The 27,159-nt window shown below is 47.9% G+C and overlaps 1 protein-coding gene across 2 annotated transcripts in view; it reads right to left on the reverse strand.

Annotated features, from left to right (window-relative positions):
- Positions 1-27,159, reverse strand: part of Fstl4 (follistatin like 4) — a 411,964-nt gene that overhangs the window by 157,778 nt on the left and 227,027 nt on the right. Inside the window, exon 3 of one of the 2 annotated variants that reach the window (XM_052197362.1) lies at positions 26,806-27,051. In XM_052197362.1, coding sequence (XP_052053322.1) covers positions 26,806-27,051 — 246 coding nt within the window. The remainder of the gene's footprint in view (positions 1-26,805; positions 27,052-27,159) is intronic. The other variant, XM_052197361.1, reaches the window with a different exon arrangement.

The following is a 27,159-nucleotide window of genomic DNA, read 5'->3' on the forward strand; positions in this document are numbered from 1 at the left end:
GATGGGAACTGCTGCCCAGGATGTGAGCAAGGGGCTCAGGGAGGCCCTGTGAGCAGAGAGGAAGTGGTGGGTAATGGCTCATTTTTCTGTAGAAGACATGGGAGCCTTTGTACTCACAGATAAGCGGGGGTTAGGGTTAGAGTTAGGGTTAGGGTGGGGGATTAGGGTTAGGGTGGGTGTTTAGGGGGGTTAGGGTTAGGGTTAGTGTTAGGGTGGGGGTTAGTGTTAGTGTTAGGGTTAAGCACTGATAAGCTCATGGAAGATTTAGCACACAGAGATGTTCCTTCAAAGAAAGGAATACAATACCTGTTACCTGCCCAGAAGTCTGGGAGCTTATGTGATTTCTCTATGTGGCTAGAACATTTCTGGCAACAGATCTTCCACCAGACCATTATTAATAAATTTTTTTCTCAGTTAATCTGTAGACCCTATCTTTATTGACTTTCCAAGGAGTTTCAATGTTGTCACATCTACTCTGCATTAACTTACTTTGTTCCTAGAGAAGATCTATATATGCTTTTCACCAAATGGCATTGTGCTTAAATATGCCTAAAAAAGTCTACTTGGGGTCAGGCTCCAGAAGTTTGAACCAACATGAGCTACTGAGTTGTGTTGACCTGAACTGCCTTCCTGCCTCCTGTGGATAGTCTCTCTTCAGCCTTCATGGGGCTTCAGAGACCCCTGCAAACTGTCACTCTGACAGGGTTAGGAATCACTAAGGAGGATAGTAGAGTACACTTCAGGGTGTGTCTGTAAAGGCCTTTCTAGGGAGGAGTAATCAAGTAGAGAAGACCTATCCTCAGTGTGGTTGGTGCCATTTTACAAGCTAAGGGCGCAGATGGACTAAAAGGGGAAAGGCAGAGTAAGACAGGAAGTGAGGGTATTCTCTCTCTCCCTGCTTCTGGGTACCGTAATGTGGCTTCTCTCTCTATCTCTTCTCTGCTACGATGGACTGAAGACTTTGAAATTGTAAGCCCAAATTTTCTCCTATATTTTGATTTCTCGGGTATTGATTCACAGTAAGGGGAGCACATGGGAGTCATAGGAACAGGGGAGAAGAAAGGGACGTTCAGAGGAAGAGGGGGGTTACAGGCTAAGTTATCTCACAGCAAGAGATAATCTGTTTTACATTCCAGGACTAGGTACCAATTTGGGTTAGGGCACAGACATGGTTAAACAACTTTCCAAGTTCAGAACAGGCTTGTCTCTCTGGATGACTGGTAGCCTTAGGCAGCGTTGGCAGACTATCCTAGGGTACTCAGGGGAATACCACCTCTATACACCCACGAGGACCAGTCTCGGAAGTAAGAGAACTGGTCTACCCAGACTAGGCACACACTTCAGAGATGTGATAAGCTCAGATTGCCTGCATTCTGGGGCTACCCATGAATTTCCATCAGGACATCTGTTCCTGAGGATATCCTCCAGAAGGTTCTCATGAAATTTAAAGTCATGACTATTGTCTCTGAAGCCTTCACTGGTGAAAGAATAAACATGAGGGAAGAGAGCTTTGGGGGTTGGGCAAGTGACAGTGCAGACCTGTCTGGGAAGTAGGAAGCTACTGGTGTCCTACTCGTGAGACTGCCCCTCATTCTCAAAGCACAAGCACCCGCTTGGGGGAGAATGGCCTTGGTATCCATGTGGAGATCATGCAGAGGAATATAACCCGTGGTGGCTGACTCATGTGCCATCTGCTAGCTAGAAAGCTAGCTAGAAAGCTCCACCTTTGTTCTCAAGTGTTATAGGCAAAGACACAACAGCTGCCATTGGGCACTGTCTGTTATAGGAGCTTCATTAAATAAACTGATACCAGGCATGAACAATATCGAGGTACCAGCAGTGTCTGCTAGAGCTAAAAGGGATATATACTCATGGCCAAGCTTCCCTCCATAATATGTAACTGTGACTTCTACTCATAATCTCCTCCTCCCAGGGACAGAGAAACCATCTATTCATCAGCTGGGCAGACAGCCCAGCTGGTGGAAAGCTCACCCTTTGATGGTAGAAACTGCTTCTAGAGGGGAGGGATGAAAGCTCAGAACATTGATAGGCAGGGTGTTTGAAATCAGCCTTCTTGTCACCCAACAGCAGAAACAATATCTGAGCTGCCCAAACACTTCCAAAATCCAGGTGGAGGGGCTGTAGTTTTGAAGACCATACTCTCTTTCTCTCTTCTTATCCTAGAAAGGAGATTGCTTCAGGCAGGATTTAAAGATGACTAGGGGGATGTTCTGTCCATGGTGGTTTGAATGAGAATAGCAGCCCTAGGCTCATCCCTTTGAATGCTCAGTCCCCAGCTGGTGGAACTGTTTGGGAAGGATTGGGAGGTGTGGCCTTGTTGGAGGAAGTATGTTACAGAGAGTGGGCTTTAAGATGTCAAAAGACATACACCATTTCCAGTGTGCCTTCTCTGCACCCTGCTTGTGGATCACGATGTAAGCTCTTAGCGGTCACTGTCACCATACCTTTGTTCTTTTATTATGTGAAACCATGATAGAAGAACTCTAATCCTGTGAAACTGTAAGCCCTAAATCCAACACTTTCTTTTATAAGTTGCCTTAGTTATAGCATCTTATCACTGTGGGTGTGTGTGTGGGGGAACTGAGACTCTTCCATAGGATAAAGTTTCTAAGCTGCAATGTCATCTTAGCCTTGAACTCCTAGGAATTCATCTGTGAATCAGGATCTTCCTCAACATGCAATGACAGGAGAGTGCAGAGGGCTCAGCTCAGTGCCAGCTGGTACTTGCTAGGGTGGCCATGTTCTTGAACTGTCCCAGTCAGGACTGTGCCATTCCTCAGTCCTTCTGGTCACCATCTGCCAGGCCTCCCAGACACATTTCCAAGAGCCAGCAGGACCCCCACTTCCAGGTGAGAGTGTGTGTGTGTGTGTGTGTGTGTGTGTGTGCATCTTGGTTAAAAACCAATGCGGGCAATCACAGAGATTCTGCTTCATTTTTTGTCTCATTTTAAGTGACAATCAGAGAAGGAACCACAAAGTTTGGTTGTACCAAAAGCAGGTGCTCCAGTAGCATCCTTTTTACAGGGTGTGCTTGGGACAAAGTCTGAACAGCTTTTGTGTCATTTAATGCTGAATAACCTATTTAGATCTCTGGAGGGATTCAGAGTTTTCCTCATGGGGCTACCCAAAGGGTTGGTTGGCACCTTCGATTTTGAGGACTGGGAGAATCTTCTAGAGTGATAACTGCCTCGCAACATCCTGAGAGCAATAAAATGAACCCTGAGTGAGGGTGCACACATGGGACCATCACACAATAATCTCTCTCTGGAGTAAGAGACCTACTGTGTGCAGTCAAGAACAATCAATGTGGGATGCAAGCTGCAACATACTGCTTCATGGCCAAGTGCATGCATGTGGTTTCAGCCCGCAACACTCACCGCCTTCTTGCTGGGACTCTACCAGCAGAGGTATTCCCAAGCCAGAGGGAGGAATGAGCAATAGTGCATCCAAAGGCTTTGCTCAGGCTGGAGTGGGCATTGTCTTCAAGGAGGTCCTTAATGGGTTTGCATGTACGGCTGCCTGCTGAGCAACTGTTATGCTTCATCCTCTCTGCTAGGGAATCCCTGACTATAATCTAGTGCTGTTGTCTAGCATGGGAACATGGGTTCCCACACCTCCCTGCAGTGCATGATTCTCAGTGTGAAGCACTATGTGGCTCTGCCCACAATAATGTTCTTCTCTGTGTGGGAGCATTGATTGAAAATCTGTATAATGGGTGACTAGCCGTGTGCACACAGTCAGTTTCTTTGGAATTGGAACATTCCTTCCAAAAGGGAGGAGGAGGAGGAGGAGGAGACTCAAGAGCATTATGTGCCTGGGGAAGCTGGAACTTGGAGGATTCATTAGGACTCCTCCTCAGGCTTACAGAAATAGAAAATAACTGCTGTGTAATAGGGAAAGACTCTGACCAGGGGAGCTCCAGAGAGGGGATTCTTCTGCCCATCAAGATACGCAGAAAGCTCCAGGGTAGCAGCTCTCGTGAGCTGTCACTCGGGCGGGGTGGGCTCTTTGGCAGGACAGCTGCTTTGCCATTCTCCCTGCTCTCATGACCTACCACCCCCACACCAGCGAGTAACCCCAGTAAAAGCCCTTCAGTTCACCAAGTGTTGGGGCAATCGACCCTTCAGTGAGTAGTGGGTTCCCTTTCTAGGCTGAGGAGATGTGTGTTGTGTCTTCCCAGGAAACGTTTCTCACAGAACAACACAGGTGGGGCAGCCACGTGTGGGCTCTCAGGAGCATCAATGTAGAATGAGGGGAGGCACAGACTGCTTGGTCAACACAGTGAGCACAGACCCTCAGAAGTGCTTACTCCCAAGTCTCTGCTCAGATTGATTTCCCCCTCACAGTTAGCTTTCCTCGGAAGCACAAATATAAGGGAGACATCTCTTGTATCTATCTGAGCTGAAATGGAAATCCCATTGGAAAAGGAATCCTGACCCCCCTGTCAATCAAGGTTGCCCTGCCCTGAAGGGTAATTAGAAAGGGTGATTTCACAGAGCCTTTGATCTGTCTCTAAAGAGTAAAGAGTCTTCTACTCTGTGCTGGCCAGTCCTTCCTCCAACTGTCCACTAGGGTAGAGCCTTGACAAATGAGATTAGTGCCTTTGTAAAAAAAAAAAAAAAAAAAAAGATAGTGTTGTGTATGGTGGCACACACCTGTCATCTCAGCATCCAGAGAGATGGAGCCAGGAGGACTGTGAGCTTGAGGCTAGCCTGGGCTACATATGAAGTTCAAGGTCAGCTTACATAGTAACAAGGTTACATAGTGAGACTCAAAACTATCCAACCAAATCAAGAAAAGAGATATGAGATAGATTGACTCATATTTATCCACCTCTTTGGATAAAATGAGAAGTGATCCTAGCAAGAGAGTGCACATGAGAGAGACACCAGGATGACCAGCACCTCCATGATGGACTTCCTGGTCTCCAAGGCTGTGAGAACAAATTTCTTTAAAGTATTGGGTCAGTATTGTGTTTCAGCAGCCAGATAGACCGAGATGGCTCCTGACATGGGCCTCAACGAGAGAGGGAAGTTTGGAATCCCAGTCTTCTAGAAGTGGGTAGCCACGTGAGTGGCTGTCAGACTTGTGTACCCATATGAAAATGGCTGGCTGAGATCTACAAGCACTTACAGCTCTGACACTCCATCTCTCTTAAAAGACATTCCCTGCAGTGAGCCCCCATCTGGAGGGGAGACCTTTGCCCAAGACACTCATGGTCTGAATGAAGACATCAGTGTGTAAAGTGCTATTCTGAAAAACCAGTGTGCCTGTGTGCTATATAAACACAAAGGAAAAAAACCCTATAAAGTTACATTCTATACTATTATACGCAGTTCCCTGTGATGGTAAATAACTTCTATTTTCTCCTTTGTGCTTTTCTGTATTTCCTAAAATTCTAGAAATAATACATAATGCATTTGTAATCAGAAAAACAACAATGAGAAATAAGAGCTGTGACTTTAAAAGACCTCTGATTGTGACTTTCCTCCCTAGACTGAAACAGCAAAGTCCCAGCTAGCTCCTCATTGTCAGAACAGTTGGAACCTTAGAGGAAAGAAGCAGGGGAGGGGGGAGCAGAAAGGTCCGGAGGAGCTTTAGGGAAGGTGCTACTGTGTGACACCCCCCAAATGTCCTTTCTTGTGGTTGATCCATTAGAGGTAACTTCCCAGAATCCCTCCTTGTTTCAGCATCTGGTTCACACACATGAGGTCGAGACATAGACTCTGGGTGAACAAGGCGAATGTGTTCTTCCCACACTGACATGATTTAAAGTGAGTGGATCCCTTGTGAGAAAAAAAGTGGAGACAGACAGAAGAAAATATTACAGACATCTGAAAGAGCCATGGTTGGAGAGGACAGACATATTGCTTATGTCAACTGATATCCTGACTTAAAAGAAATGAAGGCAGGTGCTGTGTTTATTGACTGGAAAACACTGCCCCGGAAAGATGCCAATTCTCCCTGTCTTGACCCACAGACTCAATACAACAAAAATAAAATTTTCAACAGTGATCTCTCTCTCTCTCTCTCTCTCTCTCTCTCTCTCTCTCTCTCTGTGTGTGTGTGTGTGTGTGTGTATGTGTTGCTTTTGACAATTGGATGCTACAACTTACAGGATGGCACAGAGTCTCGTGATAGCTGCAGTGTGCAACATTCTTAAAGAATACGAGCTTGCTGGGCAAAAGTCAAAACTTAGTGCAAACTCTGGCTGTGCAGATGGTGCCCAGGCTAGCCCCGCTCTGGACCCTTGCAAATGCAGACTTCATTACAGTGCAAGCAGACTCCTGTAGATCTCTGGGGGAACAGATGGATTATCAAAAATAAATGGTGCCGGTGTGCTTTGGGATTCCTCTAAAAGATAATGAAAATAGGCCAGTTCTTATGCCATTCAAAAAGTTAAATCCAAGGAAGCTAAAAAATATAAACACAGGGGACTGGAGAGATGGCTCAACAGTTTAGAGTACTTCTAGAGGACCCGGGTTCAACTCCCAGCACCCACATGGCAGCTCACAACTGTCTGTAACTTCAGTGCCAGGGGATCTGACACCTTGGATAAAATATAATAAACCCTGGATAAAATGAAATGAAATGCGGATTCCATTCGTAGAAGGCAGTACAAGGGAGCTTTTCGATCTGTTTCCCCGAAGAAATGATTGAATCTGGTGAAACAGGGAACACGAAAGCAGATAAATGCCTAATCTTCTGAGCCCCTAAACACAACATCTAGAAAGGGCTAGAAACTGTCTTCAGGTCTTGAGTCTACAATTTTCTTTGTTAAGTTTCTTTTCCCAGATATTTTGTCATAGCAACACAGACAGACACTGCTAGCGAATGCCTTTTCTTTTTGGAGGTGATAAAATATTTAAAATGGTGTGTACTGCTGATTGTACAACTCTGGATATATTAGCAGTGGTTGGTCTGCACATTTAAATGAGCAAATAGGGGATGTATGTGTGTATTAATGAAACCATTGTGCCAAAAACAGGGTGCGAAGAGAGTAGAAATGTGAAGTAGAGATGATGCAGAAAACCTCAGAGCCTTGAATTCTGGGAAGGATTTATTTTGAAAGTCACAAAATCTACTAACCACATGGAAACAGACTGATACATTCAAAATAAATTAAAATTAAATGCTTCTTCCCTTATAAAGGAACCAAGACAGAGTGAAAAGTCAAGCTACTAGCAGAAGAATATGCTTCCAATAGTTATAATCAATAAAGAATAAATATCCAGAATATATAAAGAGTGCCACCAATCAATAATAATTAAAAAAAACTAGAAATAATGTGTACTTGGGTAGACACTTCACAGAAGTGGCAATCAAGATGGCCAGTAAGCAAACCTCAGGTTGCTTAGCCTTGTTTATAGTTAGGAAAATGACCATTAAAACCACAATGAGAGAATTAGCTCATAAATATGTGACCAGAAAAAATGACACAGGTTTAATGGTCACAAGAGCTCTTGAATATATCAAGTGTGGGCCAAGTGCGGTGGCATGCATGTTTATCCCAGGACTTGGGAGGTGGGCAGAGATGGGTAGATCTCTGTGAGATCTCAAGGCCAGCCGGGTCTACACAGCAAGCTAAAGGTCATCCTGGACTATATAGTGAGGCCCTCCCTGTGTCTCAAACAAATAAACAACTCCCCCTCAGCCCCCAGTATACAAAGTGCGTGAAGTTGTACACTCTGCTGTTGGCAAGATGTCCTTTGAACACTTGATCCTCAGCTCATGTTGGAGGGTGTGGAACCGTTAGGAGGTGGAACCTTGTGGAGGCAGAGGGTCACTGGGGGTGGGCTTTGAAGCTTTGTCGTCAGGTCCAAACTCCTGTTTCCTGCTTCCTAACTGAAGCCATAAAGTGAACCCCACCCCACTCTCCTGGTACCACCATGCCTTCCCATCAAGATGGACAGCTGTCTTCAGACCAAGAGCCAGGTAAGCTCTTAGATGGCCTTTGTGAAGAAGTTTGTCTTAGTAAAGAACAGTTTAACTAGTGCACAAGGTAAATAAATGAACAGTTTAGAGACGTGTATGGCATTATCTAGTTGGGCGAAGTTAGCATCTTTCCAGAGATCCATACTGAGGAAATAGTTGTACTGGTGCATTCCAAGGCAGGGGCAAGAAAGATGGCAGCAGTGTCGCTTGGAAGAGCCCCCCGTGGGAACAAGGCCAATTGCTAGCTGTCATCGGAAGAACAGATATACCGTGAAATGTTCATATATGCGGGCCAGGGTAGCAGAGATAAACAGCTATGCTCAGAGGGATGCTCTTCCAAACAAGATGCCAGGAGAGATAAAAGAAAGTCAGACAAGAGCATCCACAGCTTCGATCTGTGATGCTCAAAAACCAGGAACCGGCCGAGCATCACAAGACATGCACTGGCAGAAGAGAAGTCAGTGTGTGATGGTAGTCAGAGTCGGGAGGGACAGTGGGCCATGCTTGGGCTTTCAATACCTTGAGGGAAGCTATTTGTGAGTTGGGGAGGTGGTCTCGAGTCCGGAGGAATGCAGAGGTGAGCTGGTGGTGTCGGACATGACTTTGGGGTGTTTGTGTGGCACCCAGGTAAGGGTGACTCCAATTTGTGCATTTATGATCTTTACAGTAGTGTGTGACTAACAGTTGAGGCTCTGTTCAAACAAGTTCTGCAGGCCCATCTTTAGTTTGCAACCATTATTCTCTCTCTCTCTCTCTCTCTCTCTCTCTCTCTCTCTCTCTCTCTCTCTCTCTGTGTGTGTGTGTTCATGCACCACAGAGCATGAATACAAACCTAGTGCCAAGTGCTTTTACCCATTGAACCACCTCAGTGCTTCCACCATCAACCTTTGACTGTCGTGCTGACCTGGGTTGAAAACCAACTTGTATCCACTCCCTGTCCCTTCTCTGTCATCCTCCCCCTCCCTGTGTGGTTGCTAAGAGCCGGGCCTAGAGCACAGCAGTGAGTGAGACAGACCAGGTCCCTCCTTAGGTTCAGCAAGGTAACGGTGTGACCTCCAGACTCTGTGAACACCAGACCCACCGCACTCACCAATCGCCAGTGTCAGAGAACACAGAGGCAAACCTAGAGCTCTACACTCCAGGTCCTTGAACCACACCTGGTCCTGGGCCTGGTGCATAAACCTTGGCAAACAACATGATCTTTTGCTCTTGTCTATAAAATATTAATTTTTTTCGTATGTTCATAAACACCTGGAGCTCCTGAGAGGGGGAAGTTTGGTCACTAGGAATCTCTGTGTGATGGATGCAGTTGCTTAGATTTGAAATGGATAACCGTGCATTGTTTTCGTGACTTCATTGTTCCTGTCTAGGTATTCAGGATACCTGCTAGGCACAAAGGTTAAGGTGGGAGCGATAGCCAAGAGGAACCCAAGCTCAGTGTACGGAGATCCCATTTTTTCTGATGCCACAAAGAGAATGAGTTTCAGCCTGAAACCCATTAGCTCTGAGTCTGTTCGCAGAATTTACAGCCTCCCTAGAGAATGTCCTTAGCTCTGGAGGGACAGAGGCAGGGCGAGGACTTGGCCTATTACTTTCATGTGCTCACATGTGGGAGGGAGGTCAGATGGAGATGGGTGCTTTCTTTCCTACACGGGTTCTCTCTCCCCCGAGACCTTAGGCAGGTATAAGCAAGCGCTCAAAGCCAACGTGGGTGCAGTGAGAACACCGTGCCCAGTGTAGCTCAGACAACGTCACCACACACAGTTCTCATCTTCCTCACAGAATCTCGATGTCCACGCGGAAGCCAACATGAGCCTCCTGGGGAATTCTGGCTGTCCCTAGAATCAAATTCCCTGGTGTGTGTGTGTGTGTGTGTGTGTGTGTATGTCTTAGTCTGTGACCAGGCCACCCTCTTTCTTCTGTTTCCCTAATTTCAGCTTCCTTGTCCCCTTAGGAAGGAAATCCTGGGACACTTAGAAACTAAGTTAAAATATGGGACTTTCCACAGCGCTGTGGCCATGACCTGAAAAACAACAACCACAACCACAACCACAACCACAACAATCATTGTCTATGACCGGGTTTAATTTGGCTCAGTCTAGAGGCACAGAGTTCACAGTGCTAAGGAAATCATGGTGGTGGAAGAGACTTGGTCCGGGCACCAGACAGATGACGAAGACAGGCTGAGCCTGCTTTCTCAGTTTTTTATTAGGTCCAGGGCTCTGGCCCCATAGGTTCATGCTGGCCACGTTCGGCGAGTTTTCCTTCCATCCCCAGTTAAATCTCACTGGGAACACCCTCCCCGATACACCAAAGGTATGTCTCACCAATTCTAGGTGTCTTCTACTCCAATCAAATTGATGATGGGAGCTGACGATCACAGTACCCACTGGCCCATTTCACAGACTGAGAAACTGATGCTAAAAGAGGTTCTGTAACAGACCCAAGGAACTTAGAAATGGAAACCCTGCGCTTCTCGACAGTCCTGAGCACCAGCTCCTCACTGCCCTGTGTCCGTACCTCTGGCCATGTGTCGAGGAGCCGTTCACAGCCGTGTACAGTGGCACAGCCCAGAAGCTGTTAGCCTGCCGGGGCTCACTTCACAAGTGAGCGGAATGCACTCAAGTGAAGCTGTGTGAACTCCAGGCCCGGCAACCTGGAGGATCATTCATTAGCACGTCCCCTCTCCCTACACAGATGCCTACAGACGGCCTTTTTGAGGTGGGGCTGTGGCAGTGAGCTGAGCTCCTGCTAACCCACCCTGGGCACAGAGACCCACCCTGGGCACAGAGCGCGTAACAATAAACATTTTGTTGTTGGCGGTGCTGAATTCAAGTCTTCACATATTCTTCCTAAGCGTGGCTACCATCAATCAGCCCCTGGGCCCTGAAATGAGCTAATGGAGATGAGGTGGCTTCTCTTAACGCTCAGCTTCAGAGATGCTGAATCTCTTAGCTCACACCTTTAAGTGCATCCGTGGAGGCTTTTCCAGAGAGGTCTAACTGACGTGGAAAGGCTCATGCTGAAAACGGGCCACACTGTCCCTTGGGCTGGGCTCCTGGACTGACTAAAACAGAGAAGGGAACTGAGGGGGCCTCCATCTCTCTCTGCCTCCCGACTGTGGTTGCCATGTGAACAGCTGCTCACACTGTTGCCACCATGTGTTCCCCGCCATGATGGATCTGCACAGTCCCTATGCACACACACACACACACACACACACACACACACACACACACACACACATACGCACGTTAGTGGGCCTGTCTTGGGGATTAAGTTCAGGATGTGAACCATCTCGAAAGCCCCCTAAGTTGCTTTTGCCAGTCTTTTTTTTTTTCTTACAATAATGAGAAGAGAAATCCACAAAAGAAGGGTGACTGGGGTCTGCACCTGTTTGTCATCATTATCCAAATTAAACACCCGACAGGCCTCTTGCAAAGCTAATAATGTCCACCCACCTGTGACAACGATGTTCCTGGAATCATCTCCTCATCCCACTGCAGGACCCTGGGAAGCAACTCGTCTGTTTGGCTGTCACCCCACTTACAATTCAGATTAACTGAGTCTGACACAGGAAGCCTTGGTGGTGGGGTGGAGCTGAATCCATTTACCTGAGGGGCAGGAAAGATGGTTCTACCCCTACTCCCACTCTGTTCACACAGATGCTAAGGTCTGGGGCATTACTGGCAGGGTGGTGAGTTACTGTCTACTTTCTGCTAGCGATGCTGGCTAAATCATTAAAGGTAGAACCAGAAGCTGACACCACACTGTAAATATTTCCCGTTAACTAAAGCCATGCCACCCAGCAGCTGCTTGTTTTAGTTAAAAGTCATGAGAAAGGATAGGAGAGAAAGTGGAATGGGGGAGGGGAGGTAAAGGGGAGAGAGGGTTCGATGGATGGTGGCCCAAGTGGAGGATGGATATTCCAGAGGCTTCGCTTACCCTGGCCACCTGCTTTGTCTGAAGTAGGTCTTTCGTGTCTGAACAGTTTCCATTCACATGTGATGTCTTGACCTATTTGCATGGAATGCCTCCATTGGCATCGAAACCCCTCCCCAGCCAATCAAGGTCAGCTGGTTTTATCCAACCCTTAAACATCTCCCAGACACAACTTCCTCTGTGACTGTGTCCCCACCCAACCCCTTCATGGATATGGTAGAGAACAGAAGCTGGTGCGTTTGACACAAGTGGACCCCATTTGGGTACCTGGAAGGGATCGGCACCTCTTCTGGAGGTTATGTGCAGTCCTCTCCTAACCTCTTACCTCTCCTGTCCTGGTCACAGATGCCCAGACCTTTGGCTCTGAGATTCTCAGGGATATAAATGTCCAAGCAGAAGGTCAGAGGCAGGAGTGGAGTGGGGCCGGAGAGAGAAGAGCCTTTTTGAAGACTGTCCTTTCTTGGGTCAGGCAAAGATTCTTGTCAGATAAAAACCTTTGTCCCATTAAAGGCCACTTCCCTGGAGGGAGTTTTTCTCCAATTAACTTAATTCATGTTTCAGTTCCTCTGACCAATGGCCCCAGGAGCCCTGGGAGGAAACATAGCATCCCATTGCTACACAGGTCACCTCAAACACTTCCTCAGTTAATTGGCCACTGCCTTGTTAATCCTTCCTCAGTGGTCTCCAGGAGTAACAGTGGCCCCCTACCCATCCCTCCTAGCCTCTCAGTCCAGGGATTCAAGACTGGAATCCTACTGTCTTTGAACTCCCAGCCTGCACTGGCCCTGAGCGTCTGGGGGCACGCAGGCGTGTTAGCACGTGCTCCGTTCTCTACCTCTTCCCTGTCATTCTTACCACCTTTCTTTTCCTTTTTGAGTTTTCTCCCCATAGATTTGCATCTTACACTCTGTGTGTGTGTTTTGTATTCCAGTCTTAATGATGTCTAAGTGTGTGCATCTCTGTGTGGGTGTGCCCATGTGTGCAGGTGCCTCTGGAGACCAGGGGTGGCAGATATCCCTGGATCCAAGACTTACAGGGAGATTTCGGGCTGCCTGATGTGGGTGCTAGGAACTGAACTTGAGTCCTCTGTGATAGCAATGTGTGCTCTTAAGCACCAAGCCATATCTCTAGTCCCTTGTTTGACTGTTTAGTGTCAATGTCAAATAGTGTCTGTTTGGAAGAACTACCGTGTGCAAGCAGCTATTGTTAGAGAGCGCCTGTGAGGCGTGCTGGGTGTACTGGCTGGTTTTGTGTGTCAACTGGACACAAGCTGGCGTTACCCCAGGGAAAGGAGCTTCAGTTGAAAAAATGCCTCCATGAGATCCAGCTGTAAGGCATTTTCTCAATTAGGAATCAGGGGAGGGAGGGCCCCCTGTGGGTGGTGCCATCCCTGGGCTGGTATTCTTGGGTTCTATAAGAGAGCAGGTTTCGCAAGCCAGGGGAAGCAAGCCAGTGTGTAACATCCCTCCATAGCCTCTGCATCAGCTCCTGCTTCCTGACCTGCTTGAGTTCCAGTCCTGACTTCCTTTGGTGATGAACAGCAATGCAAAACTGTAAGCTGAATAAACCCTTTCCTCCCCAACTTGCTTCTTGGTCATGATGTTTGTGTAGGAATAACAACCCTGACTAAGACACTGGGGATGCCTGGGGTCCTGTACCACTTCTATACTCTCTCCCGTGGATGCCTTTCTACTGGAGGGCAGGGTGGTTCAAGGCGGGGCGGGGGATGCAATGATCAGAGCCAATACCCCATCAAGGTTCTGGGTGGCAGTGGGTGAGGAGTCACACTCAGATTAAGACATCCCCGTCCCCTCCCTACCCCCCCCCCCCCAGGAGCCGGTGTGCCTTATAGAATCTCTATTTGCCAAGTAGGCATAATGGAAGTCCTCATCCCGAAGAGTAAATGAAATGAAGGAAACAAATTGCTTATCACTGGACCTGGCATTGAATGCCGGCCTGTGTGACGTTAGCTGTGGACCCTGCATTCCCATTAGCTGCATTCCCACCCAATCTCTAGTTTCTTATAAAAGGGACAAATGTAGAAATAAAAAAATAATTTGCTAAAAGTGTGGGTGATTGTAATCAGAGTCAGAGAAGTCCTTATAGACTGGGTCCCCAAGAAGCCTGGTGGGACCTCCTCTTCTAGATATCCTTTCCAGTATGCTGGATGGGTGTGGTCAGGTGTGTCCCTGCTTCCTGTCAACTGTTCCTGTGCATTATGTCTTTGGCTGGCATTGCAGAGATTCCATGTCGGCCAGGGGTGGACTTGACTTGTCTTTTCTATTGATCCTATTGTCCTGAGGTCTTTTATAGAACCACAGCTATTTGCCCATGACTTTTTAAAATGCAAAGTTTGTGTCTTACAATTGGCAGGGAAGTGTTTATGGAAACAGGCCTGGCACATAAACAAGACCTTCTTGCCATTAAAATCTAGTAGGGGTGTGGAGACCAGCGTGAAGGAGGAAGACCAAAACAGGAAGAGACAGAGAGTTTCCCCTGAGAAATATGGGCGGACGCCTGCCTTCCTGTGGGGGCAAGACCTGCCCACCCTATCCTCATCTCGCTTGCCATTGATGGGAACCCTTTGCTCTGCAATGTGCTTGCACCACACAGTCACACGGAGACAGCCACTTTGGGTCAGAGAATGAATGTGATTAGTTTCATTACCAAGACTGAATACAGCAATGTATTAATGTCTGCAGAAGCCCAAATGTCTTCTTTCCTGTCCCTTTCGGGGGCGACTGTATTTAGGTTTGTTGGTGGAGGAGGAACATCAGGGTTGCTTATCAGAGCTGTCTGAGGGGTCTCCACTTGCCGCCACCCTGGTCACTTATCGAATGTGTCTCCTGAGCGACAGGTCAGGTCCTCTCTCCTGTGTGATGCACAGAGGAGAAATGACAGCCCAGAACAGCAGTCATCTGTCAGCTCGGAAACAGAGCTGGTCACAGCCTGAGTTCCCTTGGCTTTTCAGTCAGATGCTAACGGATCGGGGAAGGTCTTGGGATGACGCCCAGAAAACATCTGCGGGTGAGAGACTGGGAGCCTTGTGAATGGTGGACAAGGTGGTGTCACTTGCTGCAGTGGCCTTTGTTAGTTCTGCATATGGTTTTATCCTGTGTTGGTTTCCACTGTCTCGAAGGCTTAACTTCCACCTCTGAACAGAGCCATTGCTCGCCTCCCCTCCCCACTGTGTGAAAGTGTGGCTCTCACACTTTCCGAGATGAACCATGATGGGTCACGTGGAGCTTTACGGCCAATAGTTCTGGCCGTCTGACTCGTTACTGGCCACCTCACCGGCATTGTGTTGTGTGTTTAGTACACATTGTGGGCTAAGGGAGATGCATAGCAACCCCGTGTTATTTTTTTTCTCTTTATGACAAAATATAATGAGGGAGCAAGGGCTTGTTGTGGTTCATAGTTTGATGAGATGCATGGCGGGAGCATGAGCTATTGCAGTCTCAGGAAGGAGAGAGAAATGTGTGTGTGTGTGTGTGTGTGTGTGTGTGTGTGTGTTGGGGTAGGCTGGTGTTTGACTTGTCTTTTCTTTCTCCCCTTTTATTTGGTTTAGGACCTTACACATGGGTGCTGCTCATATCCAGGACAGGACTTCTTTGCCCAGTTGAACATCTGTAGGAACCCCTGCAGACACCCAGAGGTGTGTTGCCTAGGGGATTCTAAATCTAAGCAAATTGGCAGAGAAGGCTGTGGGTCAGAATGAGGTTTTCTTCCATATTACTCTCAACCTCAGCATGTTTCCTGGGAAACATCCAGGATGAATGATGTGTGTGTGTGTGGGGGGGCTGGTCTTTGTGGAGAAAACTCCCAGTCAGAGGCTAAGCCCATCTGAGCTGCCTGGACACACCAGCAGAGGCTAGGAGGCAGGGTTTCCTGGACGCAACTGGAGATAACCAGCAATGCTTGCTTAGAGCCGGCGCTGGGTTCATTCTGGGCTCCTGGGACAAAGGAAATAGAAACTTGCCTCCGTGGGCTCACTTAGCATCTTACGTACCCAAGAAGATCTGGCCTAGTCTAGTGGCCCATATGAGTTATCTCAGCACTTAAGAGGCTGTAGCAGGAGGAGTGAATATGAGGCCAGCCTGGGTTACTCAGCAAGATCTTGTCTTTAAAAAATGTGTATAATCTGTTGAAATTGCCATAAGCAAGTGCCTTAGTTTTCGTCCTACTGCTATGATGAACATGGTGACATAAAGCAGCGTGGGAGGAGAGGGTTCATTACATCTTGCAGCTTATGGTTCCTCATGAAGGGAAGTCAGGGCAGGAACTCAAAGCAGGAACCTGGATGCAGGAACTGAAGCAGAGGCCATGAAGGAGTGCTGCTTACTGGTTTGTTCCCCATGGTTTGCTGGGTCTACTTTCTTATATAATCTCACTGCCCTGGAACCACGCACAGTGGGTTGAGCCGTCCCACATTATCCATTAATAAAGAAAATGCCTCAACGTTTGCCTCCAGGCCAACCTGATGGAGGCCTTTTCTCAGCTGAGGGTCCCTTGTTTCAGATGACCCTAGCAACCCTAGCATGTTTTCAAGTTGACAAACACCAACTGGCACAACGAGTGAGGGGGTTAAGTATGCTTAGCTTCACACGCTTCCCTTTGAAATTTTGATTAATTATATTTGGGACAATTAGACAGCTTAATCTTAGACAGCTTCTCATTTTAGGCAACCACATGCTCCCCTTGAGTCTTGAGTACTAATGGCTTTCTATTTGTCAGATCCTCTGGGAGCTGGGTAGAGACAGAGCTCAGCAGTGAAGAGCACTTGATGCTCCTGCAGATAACCCAGGTTTGGTTCTCAGCATCTACACTGAGTGGCTTTCGCAGATCCATGTAATGTCAGCTCCAGGGGATCCAACACCCTCTTCTGGCCTCCACGGGTACCACACACACACACACACACACACACACACACACACACACACTCTCCTCTCTGGGTTGTATCTAAATTGCTGAGGTTCCTGCTTCTGATTCTCCTTGCCCCAGGAGATGAAGTGCTCTCAGAAACTTTGTCCATGTGAGCATCCACTCCATCATTTCCACACATGACTACCATCTGTTGAGCGTAGAACTCTTAGACTAGAATCTCATCACTCAAAATCCCACAGGTGATTTTTATGGACCCGCTGTTGCCAATGTTGGCCCTTGGCCAGGGGGAGGTCCACTAGGGCCACCAAGAGCCCAGGACACAGAACCAGAGATCTCCATTCTCTCTTACTATATCCCTGTGGTTTGCTCTGGGCTTTGTGACAGCTAGTCACCAATGTGTTAACCCTTCCATGTCATTTTCTCCTCTGGTTTCTCAGTTTGACTCTCATTTCCCATGTATTATATTTAGGGAGAAGTTTTCTATATTCTCTTTGGGAAGAATATTTCTCCATATTCTCCAATATGAGACTCAACATCCCTATTCCCTCCTCATGGCTAACCTGGCTCCTTCCAGCTTGAAGGTGTCTGAAACTTCTGTTGCTGGAGTTCCAGTCCTTCAGATATTTCCCTTCCCCCTTCCTGCTCCCATTGATTTTGGCAATTGCTAAAATCTTGAGCCAGCAGCAGAGTCCAGTTGTTGTCTAAAACACGCTTCTGTTTCTAGGGGTTGATTCCCTCCAAACATGCTCTTTCTTCCACTGGCTTAAGTGAGGCATCTTCTGTCCCATGCTGCTGAAGCACCATTTCCTTTTACTCTTGTGTAGATTAGGGTTTTGTCAACCCGACAGGAGCTAGAGTCAGGGAAGAAAGACCCTCAATTGAGGAATTGTTTCCATCAGATTGACCTGCATGTAAGTCTGTAGGGATGATGATGATGATGATGATGATGATGATGATGGTGATGATTACTATTGGTACCAAGGCAGAACAAGGGAAACTTCTTCTGTATGGACAGAAAGGGAAACCAACAGGCTCACTATCTGCATGAAAAGGATGATGTGTCCTTGATTCTTCCTGGTCCTTTCTCCACCCTACCTGTGTTCCCTTTGAGATATCTTTGGTAGAAGTAATTTTTCTTTTATGGCCTTGTAAGATACCTCTTCCTTGGCCCCTCTCTTTTGACCCACATCTACCTATCAGGGAAGTTTCTGCCATCAGGCCATCACAGCTTAGCTTTTAGGGTTTTTTAATGGCACCAGAAAAGCTACGGGGAGCCATGGGCACCCGAGTCTGTGTAAGCCTCACATTATCAGGTAGAGTTAGCAGGTCTACATAGACTTGAAGATCTCTGCCAATGCTCTCAACAAAGACCTTGGCTTTCTTATTAAAGGAAATACAGACCTTGTCACTGTATTGGAGTGAATGATGCAACATCTGAGAGGCAGATGGGAACATGGACATGTGAGAGAAAGGAGAAGGTTACAGAGGGAGGGAAGGGAAGAAGGAGACAGAGATAATGTGAGCCCGTGAGTGCTAGCTCAGTAAGGCAGGGGGAGGGAGGGAGGGAGGTACTGACCCACACCCCAGAAGTGTCTGCCAGACCACTGAGAACCAGATGTTTGGGTCTCATCTTAGCCATCTTTAAGAAGTGGCGGTAGACTGAGTACAAGAGGTGGAAGGGGAAAAGAAGACAGCTAAGGAGAGATGACTGACAAGTCCCTGGAGGAGCCCTCCTTTCTAGCTCTACAGAGGAACACACAGCTCAGATAGGCCTGCTTACAAAAGGATGTGGACAGAGTTCATTGCGTCTGGCTGTTTTAATTACCTGCAAATCAAGTGATTTTGCTTCCTTCGTTTAGCAGGAGGTTTTTTTGAACGCCATTTCCACTCCGATTGCCTCCATTAGTGAGTGGAGAGGATGCACCGGAGCAGAATGGAGCAGGCGTGGGGGAGGGGGAAGCAGAGGGCAGGGCTCTGAGGACAGGTGATGTCTAAGACCGCAGAGGCTGAGAAGTGCCCTTCCCCTGTACACCTCAGAAAACTCTGTCCTGGACCTGGCTCTCCCCAGGCACCTGGAATCTGGAAGAGGATTGAACACAAGTATTTTGCCGGACAATGAATCACAGTTCATTGACTTGGGTGGCACCTCCTCAGCCCTGGGTTGGTAGGGAGCATCTCAGACTCCATATTTGGTTAGTCACTGTGGTGTGGTGATAATAGCAGTGCCTGCTCCAGCAGGGACTCTGCTGATTGTCCCCTGCTGTGCTTCCTCGGGTCACCACATGAAGCTTATTTATTTCAATGACTGGGCACAGTTCTGTGTTCCTTTTCTCCTTAGAGAAGGAAAGGTGTCCTAAACATTGCTTTCCTGAGCTGAAATGTAGGCACTTATCCCTGGAGACTGGAGGTAAGGGCGAAAGGAGCCAGGTCTCAGGACCCGTCTGGCCATCAAGCTTCTTGCTCAATTTCTGTCCCACACCAAGGACCCTCTGGCTCCTCAAGTCTCCAGGAAACAGAAGACCTAAAGTGATGCACATCTACAGGAGAGGGAGGAAGTTCTGCCCTGTGGCCCAAGTAAGCAGACATGCTCTGCGGTGGGTGGCAGGCGGGCATACAGAGTCAACATGTCTGAGTTGTGGCTGGTCTGACAGTTGCTGAGTTTGTCACACACATAATTAGATAAACTGCTTGAGCACAGAGATCGGGAATGCAGTGCCATTTAGTGGCTGCTACACAGGGGCCTTGATCTTAATTGAAGGCACAGTAGGGGGGGCCTCAGGGCAGTCCCAAATCAACTTCTTCTTGCTCTAGTAATTTGACATTTGACTTGGAGCGATCATCTGGAAGCTCACAGGTTCTGGGCACCAGCTCCAGCTCTGAAAGGCCTGAGCTGCCAAAGTCAAGGCCACTTCTCTTTCCAGTCTTCCCTCAAGCAGCCTCCTGGAGGGATAGTTCTAAGTAGGGGCTCCATGTCTGTCTGTCTGCCTGTCTGTCTGTCCCTTCATTGCTCTCCTCCTTCTTCCTCTTCCTTCAATGTTTCAGTGGCCTTCTAAAAGTTCTGTTTGCTGTGACAGAACATTTCACAAGATGAACTTATGGGGGGAAAGATTTGTCTTGGCTCATCAATGTGTGTGTGTGAGTGTGTGTGAGTGTGTGTGTGTGTGTCATATGTATGTATGTGAACACAAGCACAGAGGGCAGTGGAAGGTGTTGGGTACTCCCTTTATCTATCTCTACTTTACTTCTTTAGGGAAAGTCTCTATTGAGTAGGCTGGTTGTCAATAAGATCCAGTGATCGTCAGGCCCCGACAGCTCTGGAGTTCTAGGGGAACTCAATACCACACCCAGGCTGCCATGTGGGTGTCGGAGTCTGTGATCAGGTCCCCATGGTTGTGCAGCAAGAGCTGTGTAGGTGACCTTACGTCGTAATTCAATGGCTGTGAATTAGAAAGGGACAGAGAAAGCTTGCATGAAGGGATTCTGAGGCAAAGCCTTTTCCTTTGACTCTAGGGTTGGAAAGTGAGCCTGCCAACGGCTGACACACCGAGGAAGTTAGAGAGAAGCAGGGGTGGGGTGGAGAGACAAGCAGAAGAGGTGCTGAAGACAGTGGGGAACAATGGCGGAGGTGGGAGGCTCAGAGACCGTAGCTTGTTTCTGTGCATGAAATCAATGCAGTGCGAGACTTTCTCAGCTCAATAACTTATTAGCAATTTTTAATTACCGGGTTGTAATTAATTCATTCAGAATGCAGCTGTTCTGTGGAGCACACCACACGTGCTGAACTGATAGTGTTTCTTGCACATTTGCAAGGGACTCAGACCAAGACGTTTCTTGCTGAAACCCAAGGGGAAATAGTCAAAGAGCACACATGTTTGTTTGAAGTCATTTTTTTTCCTACTCTGGAAGCAGATTCTACAAGTGGAATAAATGCACCCCAAGGAGGCTGCAGTGGGGTGCGTGTTTGTGCTGGGGCGTGGGTAAATTTTCAGTTCAGCCAGTCTCTGGTTGTGTACACTGATGCTGGCCAGATCCAATTGCCCACTGATTCCTATCTATCCTTGAGGTCCTGGTGTTGTGTCTGGTGAGAGAAGCTGTAGGCTGAGATTGTACGGATGCTAGGGGCTGGAGCTGGCCTTCATTCCAACGGCTACCCCCTCTCCCTGTGTACAGCATCAATTTGAGTTCACACTGTTCTGCCTGGCTCTTTCCTGAACTCCACTTCTCCCTGGGATCCAAATCTTAGACATTTGATCCTTTCTGTGCCCCTCGAAACCTTCCCCACTGTTCCTACCTGGCATCCCCTCTGTCTTTTCAAGATCCACCTCCTGGGGCCTCCTCTGCAAGCATGCTTAAGAAATCTCTCCCTCCTTCACACTCTGACGGCAGAATGTCTCTCTCATGCTCTACCAACATTGCTCCAAACTCGTCTGTACGTTCCAGGAACTGCATCCTTGCTGGGTATCAGGTTTTCTTGCTTCTTGCTAACCAGTAGGGAACATAGGAGACTCAGCTCTCTTCCCAGAAGGACCCTTCTGGAGGAGATCAAACTCCTGTCACTTCCTAAAGAAACAGGTAGGACCCATCTTGTCTCCTCTAGCTTGAGGGAAGAGCCACCACCCCTTACCTTCCTGCCATATCCAGTGTAGCCTCTGCATTCTTGTGCAGCTGTGACCAACAGTACTTGAGAGGACAACTGAAAAGGACAAATGGTTTTGTGTCTCTAAGGGATTCAGGCCATAGTCACATGGCCTCATGCATTTGGGTAGGACACTGTAGTAGTGGAAGAGTGTGGTGTGGAAGGTTCTTCACCCCATGTTTGCTGGAAAGCTGAGAAAGAGACTATAGGCAAATGCAAGTTCTGAAGGACACGCCCGATGACCTGTTCTTCTACTTCTGTAACAGCTCAAAAAATGCTCCTGTCTCACAAAACAAGGCATTAATGTCAGAACCCCTTAAACCCTCACAATTCCAGTCTAGTCTGTCTGTTTTTCCTCTCCTCTCCTCTCCTCCCTTCTCCTCCCCTCTCCTCTCCTCCCCTCCCCTTTCCTTCCCCCTCCCCCTTCCCCTCTCCATCTCCCTCTCTGTTTCCTTACCATGTGGTTCAGGTTTACCTTGAAATTTTGACAATTTTGCCTCAGCCTGCCCAGTGCTAGGTGATGAGCTTGCAGCACTGTGTCTAGCTCCTGATACAATCAGTAAAATGTCTTCACAGGCATACTGAGAGAAGTACTTGACCAATCTCCTAGGCATCTCTCAATGTAGCCAAGATTCATGGCCATGTAATAGGGTATAGATTTTACAGCCTTTTGGACCTTCTCCTTGAGTGTGTCTTGCTGTCTGCAATAACATCACCATCATCCAGAGGCCACCAGTGCCACTCTGAGAAAAGCGCTTAGTCAGCACAGACATGGTCCATTTCATTCTCACAACACCCATGGCATTATACCCACTTTACAGATGAGGCCAGCCTCAGTGGCCCAGTCCAAGGAGCTATAGCAACACACTTGGCCCCCAAAGCCTGGGTCTCCCTTTACTTCCTTGGGCCTCAGTCCTTCCTGGACAGAGGGCTTTCAAGCTGCAGAAGCTACTCCTCTGGCAGAGTCAACCATGTCCATTCTGCTACAGCTCGGCAGCAAGATCTCACATGTTCTGGCAACTAGACTAAAGTCTCCCGTGGCTGGCATAGCCGGGGGGGTGAGAGTAACTGTCCCTGGAAGGGCAGATGAGGCTTATAGGAGTATAGAATTGGCCCTGGGAAGATATGGAACCTAAGTTAAGTTCTGAAGGCACCAAGAAAGATGCAAGTAGCTCAGCAGCATTAACCACAACCACAACCACCACAACTACCACCACCACTACCACAACAACAACAATCTAATGATAACAACAGAGAGATGAAAAGAAAGGGAGAGAGAAAGAAAGAAGGTTCTCTGGCAGCAAGATTTACTTTACTAACATGTGGACGGGAAGTTGAGTTCTCATGACTGTCTACCGGCACTTAAGAAAAAAATAATCTAGGGTGCTAGAGAGAGGGTGCAGCAGTCAAGAGCACTTGCTGCTCTTGGAGAGAACGGGCGTTCAGGCTTCAGTGCGCACATCTGTAGGATCACAAGTGCCTATAATTCTAGTTCCACAGGATCGGAAACCATCATCTGGCCTCTCACCCACAGACACAGATACACACACACACACACACACACACACACACACACACACACACACACACACTTGTGCACAATATTTTTAGAACAGTAATACTTGAAGGACAGAAAAGCCCAGTGAGTGTATGCTCTTCTCATTTTTTAAAATGGAAATGTAGATTATTTTCTTGGATGTCACTAGCCTGGAAGCATGCCTTGGGTCCTGGGCACTCTAAAGAACATCTGCAAATACTCTGCAGGCTGACAAGGCTGAAGACCGGCTCTAACCACCCGTTTTGCTTCCATAATTTCATGGTTTGGAAACCCGCCCAAATATGCCATTATATCAGCCATATAATGCAACCCTAGTTTGTTGAGGGATTGCTTAGAAGGCACGTTTGTGGGAGGGAGAGTGTGACTTCAAAACCAAATCAGAGCAGGTACCTTTTAAAGGGAAAGCTAGTGTGCTTGGAGGAATGCCCTGTGACACGATGCCTTCAAACACAAGCTCTGTCTGAAGCCAGGCAGCGAGTCCCATCCAGTGTCTGGGTGTATGACCTTGGTGGTATTTGGAGTTGAGGAAAAGCACATCTCCCAAAAAAGTCTTTCCCAGATTTCTCCTTGCTCCTAACTTTGAACAATGGATGCCTAGCTTCTGGTCCAGGAGGCCTGGGGTTAAAGCTACAAACTTGAGTTGAAGCCAGTCAGAGTTTGGATTTCGTCTGATTTTTCACACAGGCCAATGATGCCTAAATGATACTGTATTTTATTTAGCAGTTACAAAGAATTCTGTCACCATAGCAACTGCGGCTGATTGATAGTAGAAGTTTTCTTATGAGCAGGGTGCTTAGAATTCTGACTCTTCTCTCTCATTGTATGGCGAGGGCTGTGTGTCCCCAGCCAGCCCTTGGCAGAAGCCTGCCTTTCAGAGGCTCTAGACATACTGCCTTGGTCCAGTGTAGTCTGTCACAGTTCTTCCTCTTGACTAACACACTCCAGCTTCTGGGGACAGATAAACTCCTACAGAGTGGAGTGTTCTCTCATGGGTTCTCCCAGAGAACAGAAAATGATTGATTTTTAGAAATTGTGTTTTCATGGGCAAAAGTGTTCTCAAGTTTCCCATGTTAATAACTTCTTGGAAATCTGGAATGAATAACAACTTGTAACCTATGACACTCAAGCTGGGATTAGGCAGACTGCTGCCATTGTGAGGTAGGGGTAGCAGACAATGTGGTCCTTCACTCCTCTCTCCTTAGCCTCCACCCCTCAGCCCTTCTGCCATTAGCTTTCTATTGGAGCCATGGCTCTGGGAGATGTTCCTCTCTTAGGGCTGACGTGCCATCCACCCCTGTTAATGAGCGCTTAAGTCCCTCCAGGATACATCCTAAAGCTTCCTCATACTGTGACCCTTTAATACAGTTCCTCACATGTAGTGACCCCAACCACAAAATTGTTTTTGATGCTACTACATAACTGTAATTTTGCTACTGTTATGAATTGTAATATAAACATCTGTGTTTTCCAATTCTTGGGTGACCCCATGAAGGGTCATTTGAACCCCACCCCAAGAGGTCATGATCCACATGGTTGAGAACTCTAGAGGAATCTTAGGAGACTGGGCCCTCCTGCATGCCATATGGCTCACCACTAGCAATAGGTGTTAAAAGGATTTCCCAAGAAGTCCAGACGTAAGGATCAGGGGTAGAGAAGAAGTGCTGGTTCTAGGTGGACACCGTATGAAAACATCAGCGCTTGGTACTCACAACCTCCTATAGCAGTCTCTCTTCACCACTAAGCTATCTGGGCTCTGAGAGGTTCCTTGGAGCCTCCTAGGCAGAGCCTCTGTTCCTGCCTCTGTGTTCCCTTCAAGTTGGGCATCTCTGTGCTCTAAGCCTGTAGCCATATTAGCCTGTAGCCATATTAGCTGAGAAGCAATGATTCATATCAGTACAGGGGGCCAGGTGTCATGCCACATGATCTTTGTGTGTTTCCCTTACTTTGCATGGCCAGAACAAGCAGTGATGGCCACCAGGCTCATGTTATAGCTGAAGGAGAGGACAGCGATGACAGAGAGGCACCCAGGACCACACAGAGAGGCACCCAGAGACATACAGCCGAGACATACCAGAGCCCAGATGTAACCTGGTATTTTGGGACTTGTGGAGACTTGTTCACTTGAAGGGGGATCTGAAGGGGAACAGCTCTGCATTGTGTGTGTGTGTGTGTGTATGTCGCAGGACTGGTGATACAGTGCATTAGGAAAATTCAGTGCATAAAATCAATCAACATGGAACCCAGCTCGAGACTGCCCTTGTCATCCCCCACTGCGGCAGGTTTTGTGACCGTTGTTCTTCCCCTCCTGTGAAATGAGAAATGCTGTTTGAATAACCGATGGCAGGGGAGGCTGTGCACACTCCGATGAGGAAATAAAAAACCTTCAGAAAGATGCAATTTGGGGGATATTGGAAACCAGAGAATGGAACATCAGTCTATAAAATTCAACACGGCCAATAAAGCTGGAGCAACTGGTCAAGTGTTTTAGTGCGCTCGGTTGCCGGGGAAGCGCAGGCGCGAGCTGGGCAGCGCTTCCAGGCATCCGTTCTCAGCTCGTTGTCGTCCCATTTGCATAATGTACCTCATGATTTTGAAGCACCTCAACATTAGCGTCATGACCACAGCAATGAAAGTGTCACAGGCTTAAGTGCACCTTCCCGGAGCCCACACCACCACAGACAACCCAGAACAGCCTCTTTGTTACCAGGGTGCTGGTGGCTCATGGCGGAGGGAGCGGGTGGAGGCTCACATACCCGTGTTTTTCACTTAGATTGTGACCTCCCAACCCAGGCATGTACCCTGTGGCACATGCACCTGTCACAGGGAGCCTCTAAGGCCCAGCTCGTCACTGCAGAGTAGCTCAGAAGCCCTTGGTGGCCAGCACTTCAAACGTACACATATCTCTCCTACCTTCCTTACTATATCCAAAGCAGATCTCGGACATCACCGGATCTGAGGCAGCCCTTTCACCTCTAGTCCTTTCCTCTAGTTCAGCCAGGTTTGTCCAGCTGCCATGTGCTGTTTCTATAGTATAGGAAACTTAATGCACACACGGCTGGTTTACTCATGCTTACAAGCACCTCTGCAGGCCCCGGCGCACACTACTCATTGAGGCCACATCAACACAGGGAACAGCGTTCTAGCCTCTAGCCTTTGTATCCACACGTATCTGTGAACCTCTGAGCACCTTTGTGCTGTACTGTGCTGGGTGCTGAGAAAACATTAATACATAAAACAGAATCCCTCCCTGCAGCTCTTACGGTCTAGTTCCTTTCTTCCCACCTAAGCCCCATGCACAGTGAGTCCTTTGGTCTGTCTCCACAGGTGTGTTCTACTGTCTTCGCTGGCTTTGTTCAGAGTGTCTTTGAAAAGGCAAGGCATGGGATACTCTCCCACTGGCTGGGGACCACTCTGCTAGTACCATCTGGTCATTTTAATTACACCTGGTAACTTCCTGACTCATGGAACTCTTTTCAGAGGGACACATGTGGTCTCTGTTGCCACTTTGCAAGGACACATGCTAGGTGGAGACTTGGATTGTACCTTATTACCTGGTGCCTAATAGAGACTCTGTATCTGTTAAGGGTTTGGTTTGGCCTCCCTGGAGTCTGTTCTCAGGGTAGGCAAAGGTGGGAATCTCTGGAGTAGGACTTAGACTTAATATATATGACTGAAAGGTCCCTGCTGCTATTGGGTTAATGTACCAACCCTTCTCTTTACTGCCTCTTTACCTAAGACCTGTGCACCCAGCATTATTGTCACTGGCCACAAGAGTGTCAAAAGACCCATCACAGAACTCTGAAGCACAGGCAAGGGGCTCTCTTCCTACCTTTGAGGAAGCAGTCCTTGCTGTGTACACTGACAATTTGTTTGCCCAGCAGGCAGGCTGCACGGCGGAGCTCACAGTGGTTCCCGTAGAGCCTCCCATCGGAGCCACACACAGGCATGTAGCGGGGTCTGCACACCTCCAGACAGTGGCACAAAGGCTGCCCTGTTGTCCTATTGAGCAAGCACCTGCTCCCGTGGCTGCAGAGTTTCTTCCCGCAGGAGATTGACAGTCCAGGGCTGGGAAGACCTGTAGATGCACACAAACACAGAGGGTTAGCTCAGGGCTGGAGCAAAAGAGTTACAAACAGTCTATGATGCTCTTTTAGGTCATGAACAGTAGAAACACACAGGTCTT

This window comes from Apodemus sylvaticus, chromosome 10 (assembly GCF_947179515.1).
Source record: "Apodemus sylvaticus chromosome 10, mApoSyl1.1, whole genome shotgun sequence".
Taxonomy (NCBI): Eukaryota; Metazoa; Chordata; class Mammalia; order Rodentia; family Muridae; genus Apodemus; species Apodemus sylvaticus.